General features: G+C 33.1%; 1 protein-coding gene across 1 annotated transcript; it reads right to left on the bottom strand.

The window, feature by feature from the left end:
• Positions 1 to 755: 755 nt before the first annotated feature.
• Positions 756 to 4,281, bottom strand: LOC116346028 (carboxypeptidase A4-like). The gene is made up of 14 exons (XM_031775928.1): positions 4,166 to 4,281; positions 3,720 to 3,963; positions 3,610 to 3,639; positions 3,438 to 3,536; positions 3,279 to 3,377; positions 3,059 to 3,160; positions 2,931 to 2,969; positions 2,601 to 2,630; positions 2,429 to 2,527; positions 2,271 to 2,369; positions 1,965 to 2,093; positions 1,716 to 1,860; positions 1,153 to 1,642; positions 756 to 1,091 (listed from the first exon to the last, which is right to left on the bottom strand). The coding sequence occupies exons 1-14, from the start codon at positions 4,214 to 4,216 to the stop codon at positions 843 to 845; spliced, it is 1,905 nt and encodes a 634-aa protein (XP_031631788.1). The 5' UTR covers positions 4,217 to 4,281; the 3' UTR covers positions 756 to 842.
• Between the last annotated feature and the right edge of the window lie 3,763 nt (positions 4,282 to 8,044).

The following is an 8,044-nucleotide window of genomic DNA, read 5'->3' on the forward strand; positions in this document are numbered from 1 at the left end:
TATGAATATCTAAAGTGAGGAAAACGCTACACTAGCGATGATATATTTTTGTGGTAGACTTAAGGTAGAGACCTTACAAATGTTAAGATCCGTAAGAATTTCTTGCAATTTCATTTTGGTGTATATGAGCAGCTCAAAACGATGAGCTCCCATCACAAAATTCATACTGCACAGAAATATGGGTTTGAACTAATATTCCCTAGGTAGACATTAGGTAGACAATGAGAAGAGATCTTTCAAAACTATAAAACCTGTAAGAACATATACACATGGGGCCTCCATCTGAAAGCCAACACGCTCAAGTCTCCCTGTGAGAAAAGTCATTCAGTACAGTCTACCTCCCAAATGGATGCGTTTGAATAAGTCTCCCTGTGGTGTGTGTGTTACACAATCAAACTTATTTCTGTCCAATCCGAATACACTTGCTCAGAATTTAAGAACTTACCTTACTACCTTCAGTGTATCTTTCATCTTTATCATTCAGTCCTATTGGCAAGCTAGATTGGCGTGCATTGCTGGCTTCGAAGCATTTGCCAGTCGTATGAGTAACGCAAGGTGGACGAAAAACTCGAATCGCATAGAAAAGGAATTAGAAATAATGAAGTTATTAAAGGAAACTGAAATGAATCGACCTCTTTCAATTTACCAATTCTTTGATAAATTATAGGTTTAAGTAAAAATCTTTAATGTAAACTTGAAACAATATTTGTGAACAAATGAATGTTCAAATGGTTGAATACGAAAAGGGAACGTAAATTTTGAGATATTATTATGACGAGTATTTTATTATTTCAAAGACATTCTAATACATTTTTAAATTCAAGAAAATTGTGAATCTGAATTCATTTGGATTCATTAAAAATGGCTTCAGCAACGGTCCAGACAAATGCTTGCGCTTCTTTGGCTGTAATTTGGATGAAACTTGGTGGCAAAACGTATCCATAACGTCCAGTGTCACGCAAGTTTACTGTATAACTGTACTTAATACCAACGCTCCTGGCCCATTCACTTGCAAAACCCGATGGAATAGAATTAAACAACGACAGTCCTGTTCCTGCCTTATAATTTTTATTGTCTACCGCTTTCATGCGCTGCAATACCAAAAATGTATTGTCATTTAAAAAAATTGATTCAAATGAATATAAGATTTACCTTTGCGCCTTCTTTGCCGACACGTTCCGCATCTTTATCCCCCGAGTACATTACGTATTGACCATAACTTTGGAAACTGATGAAAGCTTTGCACTTTCCTTTTAATTTTCCTTGCACGAACTTTTTAACGGCCGATGATTCGCATTCCGAAAAAGGCCTTGGACCACCATACGTATCGTCACTTGAATTACAAGTTCGATTTCCCCATTCAAAATCATAGTTTCGATTCACATCAACTCCAGCGGAACTTCCTTGGTCGGTCGGTGAACGATTCTTTCTCCAAAAACGATCAAACTGGAGACTGAAATCGTAACCCTCAGGATTTTGAATGGGTAAAATATACCAGTCAATATTTTGAATATGTGGTTCATTCCAGTTTTTAATCAATTCATTTGCAATGAAAGTTACTGCAGCTACGCTAACCATTTCACAACCATGAATGCCACCATCAATCCAAACTACTTTATTTTTTGGATTACCATTCGATATTCTATAACCGAAAAGAGTGACGATTAGTTTTCATTGAAAATGTCAACATGTTTTCAACAACAATCATTTCATACTTTATCAATTCAATTTTTTTCCCCTTATGCGTGAAATCTAAAATAGTGTGCACTGAACAAATCTTGGAGTTGAATGCCCGCAAATGGTTCAAAAATGAAAAAATATCCAAAAGAGGATGATAGGCAATCCAACTCAAATAGTGACCTAAATAAATTTTTCGAAAACAATTTAAACATTAAATACAATTAAATCAATACAAAATATTGATATCTCATTTTATCTTTGTTAATTTTCAACTATCCACATACCATTTCGTTTTTTTTCTGCTCTCAGTTCCGCCTCTGATGGATTATCAACGAGCCATTTGTTAACTGTCTTCCGTGCGTATTCTATTGTGGATTCCCAATCAGGCGTTTTAGATTGTGGAAGTGACATACCTTGATAAAAGCAGATAAATGTTAACCAATCAATTAAAAAAATCATCATCAGCAAGAATTCAATAACAAGTGGCATTCAGTAAACATGTGAATTAGCAGTAAAAATGATCAAATACGTTTAATTCTTTTATATTGATCGTAATTTTGTTTGTGAAAAATATTTGTCATAACATTTACCTGCATTCTTAGCGAGTTCTAGTGGAGTCGTGCCATCGCAAGATTCGAGATTTACATCAGCACCATTGTTAACAAGCCATCCAGCCATAGTTTTGTTACCTGAATGTATATGAGTTATTCGCACATTTTTTAATTATTCGATCCTATTTAAATAATACCTTTTAAAATGGCTACATTGAGTGCTGTCTCTCCGCACGGATTTCCAAAATTAATATTCACTCCTTGGCCAATGAGCTTCTGTACTAATTTCAAGTCACCTAGTTGCGAAATAGTTAAATGGATTCGAAATTAACGAAAAACAAAAATAATACATTCGATTCGTTAATTTACCTGATTCGACTGCGTCGAACAGTTTATGACCTACGAAGAAAATTAATAAAAATGAGTGACGAATCGAATATCTGTATGATGGAATTTGTATTAATTATGATGGTTTCTGATCAACACATTTTTACACGTCTGTATTCGTTTTTATTTTGGCGCATAGAGAATTATTTATTTGGTTTCAAGCTATGACAGTTCATTTACCCTAGATCGAAACTGCCTAGATAGAGAACGGCCAATTATAGATTGTATTCGATTTTGTTTTGATCGAGAAAATTCACTTTGATCGTATAATCAATAATATGGATCTATTTTATTAATTACCCAAGTAATTACCTTTCTCTGCTGCTTTCAATAAACATGGGCGTAGATTTTCTGAAAATAAAAAATCATTTTCATTTAAATAAATGTGAAAAATATTTAAAAAAATCGTATATGAAAAATAGGATAATAATAATTCATACCTATGCTTATAGTGCACAGTTTTAGTGGATATAATTTGTTTAAATTGGGAGCATGAATGTGGGCTCCTCGATCAATAAGCAGTTCAATCATCTCAAAAAAATCTGAAGAAGAAAACAAAGTTATTTCCAATATTTTCGTTTTCTGCCCTTCTCTTTCTTCTTAAGCTATTGAATACTGCCGAATTTACATCAATATAATATTTATTATATTTAACATTACCGTGACTGCAAGCTATGTGTAAGGGTGTATTAAAATAGTTGTCTCTTGCATCAATTTCCGCATTATTTTCAATGAGCATCTTTGCCGCTTCAATATGACCTGAATTAAAGCCAAATTTTATTTAGATTCAACGATCAAAAGAGATTCATCGAAACTAACCATTTTCAGCAGCCCAATGCAGCCCAGTCATCCCGCCATTATCTCTTTCGTTGACATCAACATGACTGGTAATGAGCTTTGACAAACCGATTAAATCATCTAAATGAAATAAAGATTGAATAAAGAATTGGAAAAATTGTTCATTATTTTTATCGACTGCAATGAAATATACTTTTTTTGACTGCATCGATAACTTCTTTTCCTAAATAAATGAAAATATAAAGTTGGTAAATTGAATATCGAACGAAAATATGTTTGAAATGAAGAGAAATCTTTATTTACCCCGAGGTGTCCGGCGAGAGTTTTGATTGAGAGTTTGTCCATGCAACATTGATTTTACCTTAAGCGATGGCAAGTTCGTTGTGCTAATGCGTGCACGAGCAAATTGAGATTGTATATTTGTACGCGTGCACATTTTTGAGACCACACAACGGTCAATAAATTGCGCTGTGGATATGAAGGTTGGCTTTGCGACCGTGAATTGTCGGGCAACCGAATTTGAGGGAGCCGCCCCACTTTGAATCACCTTTTTAAGCAATAAAAATGAAAATTGAATATTTGAATAAAACACCATTGACTTCGATCTCACATTTAAACAACTGTCAATCTCTTAAGCTTATGGATATTTATCAGTAGTAAATTGAAACCTTATACGCCATTTTAATCATATCGTCGTAAATAATTTCGGAAAAGTGTGATTTTATACAAAAATTAGTAAAGATACTCACGTGATACTCAAACACAGCCAATACCATGACAATTTTAAAAATATGACTCATTTTTACGATCGAAGAAAAAACTTTCAAAATACAAGAAATTTACTATTGAACCGAATGGTTGCAAATAAAGTTCGTCTATAACTTCCTGAGGTCGATATCTGTTTCTTTTATAGAGATCTCATTACACATAACATTTTGTTATTTTGTTTTTATTCATAAAAATAAAATGCATAAAAATATAATAATTAAAGAGATGATGAAATTGAAATTTCAATTGCATCACATACGTGTATCACTTAAGAATTTTGAACAAAAGCTTTAATAGCTGCTTTTAAGGGGTATGGTTATTCATATTGACACCTGTTCAAAATGTTGAATCCACTTAGTTTTGAAGCTTAAACTTTATTTCTTGAATACATTCTGGTTCGGTGAATCTTCAAGCTAAAACCACGATTTCCGTAATAACCAATAAGGCAGTATACACACGTATTGAACTACACAAAGTCAAATGTGAGAATTTTTTTTCGTCATTGGTGCCGCCATGCCTGATTAGAGAAGAACTACGACAATTAAAATGGCAAACCAGTGAGTGGCTGTATTTCAAACCATTGTGAAATTATTCACACCAAAACACAGAAAATTGCGACTAATAGACGGAGTTCCAACGAACGCATTTTTTAAGTTTTTCTCCATAATTCTATACTTAGGTCTTTTTTTAATGTACCCTATAACAGTATACAAAGGTAATAACTATCTTTGTTTTACATACTCTTTCGGCAATGAAAGTATAAGTCGTCTCCCAGTTGAAACTTAAACAATTGTAATAGCTGCAGTGATTTCCCCCTTGTAATGACCTCAAAAATATAAGTATCTAATTTTTGACGGTGACATTGTCTACAATGTGAAAAAAGATGATACAATTCATATTTTTCGTTACATTAGACACACATTCTTCTATGGAATGCTAAAAGTTTACCAATTATTTTATTTTGTTTTTCATCACATAGTCAGAGTAAATGGTGATTACTGAATTATCGGTTGATGACAAACCTACACAATACACTTATTGAAGAGAAATGTACATTGTAAACAAATACAATGTTGGCGTCAAAATTATTTTCGAAACGTTTCTCGTTTCGAAATCGGTAAAAAGCAATTTACTCCTGGCAAAGGCGTGAAAAATTGTGAAATTTTTGTACGATATGTCATCCACTATTGTAAGTATAGTAATTTTTAAGGTAATATAGAGCTAGGAATCTGAATCAAAACTCTTACCTAAGTAAATGGGATACCGTTTACAAAAAATTAAAATGTCCTAACAATTTTGAAAAAAAAATGATAAAAATTTGCAAAAAAGCTCAATTTTTCATAATATTTTCAACGTCAAATTCGGATCATTGGTGGGCCGAATTCTTCTGCGTGAACCGTGGTGCAGCCACTAAATTGGAATAATTGCTGAAAAAATTTCGAAATGCCGATTTGGAGAAACACCCATTTTGGGGGGGCGAAATCGACCCTCCCTTCGTCCCGAACAAAATATCAATTCTTAAGTATATTTGCATGCTGATTCCGAAATTCGGGATTTTAGGTCAAAAAATCATATCTTGGGTTTTTGACCCCCCGACCCCCTTAAGGGATGGGGGGACTTGGAGGGCAGGGATCCCAATTTTTTTTTTCCATCATTCTGAACAACTTTGTAGTACATTATTTTTTGATCCGATGAACTTTTGAAAAATTGGGGGCACCCTCACCCCCCCTGGGGAAAAATTCAAAATTCTGCTCAGATAGAAATTTTCTATCTTTTATCCCCAACATACTCCCCAAAGGGTTTTTCAAAATTCCCACCCCCCTGGAAAACCCGATTATATGAGACACCCTGCATTTTGCTGCGCAATAAAGATTTTACTAATGTATTTCACCATCGCTTTGATTTTTGTGTCGCTTTTTGGCACCATATAATTTCAAATGTTTCCTTGGTTACGCTTACAGCGCATAACAGTGAAAGACCCTGGTTCGATTCTGTGTGAAAACAAAATATTTTTTCTCTTTTTATTTTAATTTTTGTTATATTTTTTCGAATTGCTCTATTTATTATGAATGGAAGAATCAAGAAAAAAAAATGATTCATCGTTCATTTGCTTCAAAAACAAGACATTTCGCCATAAAATGTTAATAAGATTTAATATGTCTAGTTTCAAATCAAATGAAAGATAAATATTTTTTTTTCTTGTTTCTTCCACTCATAAAAAATGGAGCAATGCAAAAAAACTATGAAATAAAAAAAAATAAGAAAAAAATATGAAAGAAAAAAAAATTGTTTTCACACGGAATCGAACCTGAGACTTTCAGTGTCATGCACCGTAAGCGTAACCACTGAACCAATGCAATGCTTAAAATTTTGAGGCACCAAATAGATAACTTGAAACTCATGGAATTCATAATTTGTATATACGCATTTAGATGAACTAATACAAATTAAAACAAACATCAACATACAAATAAGCTACAGAAAATGCTGCTTTAGTGTTTGTATTTTTGTATGTATTTTTGGAACATTGTTTTGTCAACGACTATACGTTGTAATGGACAAGTATAGTAACAGGGCGTCGTTCAAATAAATTTAAAAATCCGTCACTCGTGTCGACACCATCTAGCACGGTAGTAAGGATTTCATTGCTGTGTTTTTTTCTCTTTTTCGATTCAATGCAGTGTAACTAAATTCAGTTCAACTATTGAATGAAAGATGGCACAGATGAGGGGCATTCGCAGTTTGTCTCTTCATAGCACGGTCCACTTGCCGTGGTGAAAATACCTCATTTGAATGGGTCAAAATAAAAATCCGACTTGTACGCAGAGTCTACACACAAAGAAATTATACAATGAAAACTAGATGGCTTGTCGTATAAAATTCGGAACTAGTTGACACTACGTATAAAATTGTATTTTTCCTTCTAATTTCATACAAAATATCGTTTTTGAACCGCACAAAAGAGAATACACAAAAACGATGTTTGTTATGAAATTAGATAGGCAAATACAATTTTATACGGAGTGTCAACTAGTTCCGAATTTTATACGACAAATCATCTAGTTTTCATTGAATTACTTCTTTGTGTCTATAAAAGTGGAACATGGAGTTTTTTTTTACATAGTTTATTTGTTGTAATGCAACAACAATTCTATGTAAAAAAACGCTGTGTTCCACTTTTATACTGTCCCATTCATTTAGCTTGTTCAGGTTCATAATGTATTTTAATCATTGGGGAGCTGTGATCCCAGTCATTTCAGTCACCATAACAAATAAGCGTCGAAATAGTTAAATAATCATTATTATTACGATACATAGTGGCAAACGCCAAATATATACGGACCTACAACAGGGCCATTTCAGCGGTCTTCCGTGTTTTTCTTACAAGCCTCCCTTGTAAATGGTGAAAAAATCGCGAAAAATGAAAAAAATTATTAAATTTTTTTTCTTCGATTCTCAAATACTACCCAATTTTCTGTATCACCTGGTGAAATCAGAATGAAAAAAATTTGCGTATTTCCAAAGATATTTGCAAGTTTTTTAATATTTGTACACATTTGCAAATATTTGCCCTGATTTACGACATTTGTATACTTGACTGTGTAAATGCAGCTAATGAGAATATCTCATTTATCACGAAATTAAAAAAGAACTAATTAACTTCAAGTAAAAAATATTTGGAATTTTAATATTATCAACATTTTATTTTATTTTGTTGTCCGAAATATTGAAATCTAGGGGGAGATTGCGTGCATATAGTCGTGATTTATTGACAAATATTTGCGACACATTGCCCGAGTGAAAAATGGCATTGAATTTTTCAATGCGTAGTGTCAAACGGCATTTAAGCAATAAATCGA

This window comes from Contarinia nasturtii, unplaced genomic scaffold (assembly GCF_009176525.2).
Source record: "Contarinia nasturtii isolate CC-2019 unplaced genomic scaffold, AAFC_CNas_1.1 Cnas_scaffold_1397, whole genome shotgun sequence".
NCBI classification, from domain to species: domain Eukaryota; kingdom Metazoa; phylum Arthropoda; class Insecta; order Diptera; family Cecidomyiidae; genus Contarinia; species Contarinia nasturtii.

Excerpts from the sequence above, each read along its gene's own strand:
- LOC116346028 (XM_031775928.1), bottom strand. The coding sequence starts at position 4,216 with ATGAGTCATATTTTTAAAATTGTCATGGTATTGGCTGTGTTTGAGTAT. Across the intron at positions 2,970-3,058 it reads ACTGTGCACTATAAGCATAG|AAAATCTACGCCCATGTTTA; the intron begins GTATGAATTATT and ends TTTTATTTTCAG. Across the intron at positions 2,631-2,930 it reads ATTGAAAGCAGCAGAGAAAG|GTCATAAACTGTTCGACGCA; the intron begins GTAATTACTTGG and ends TTTTCTTCGTAG.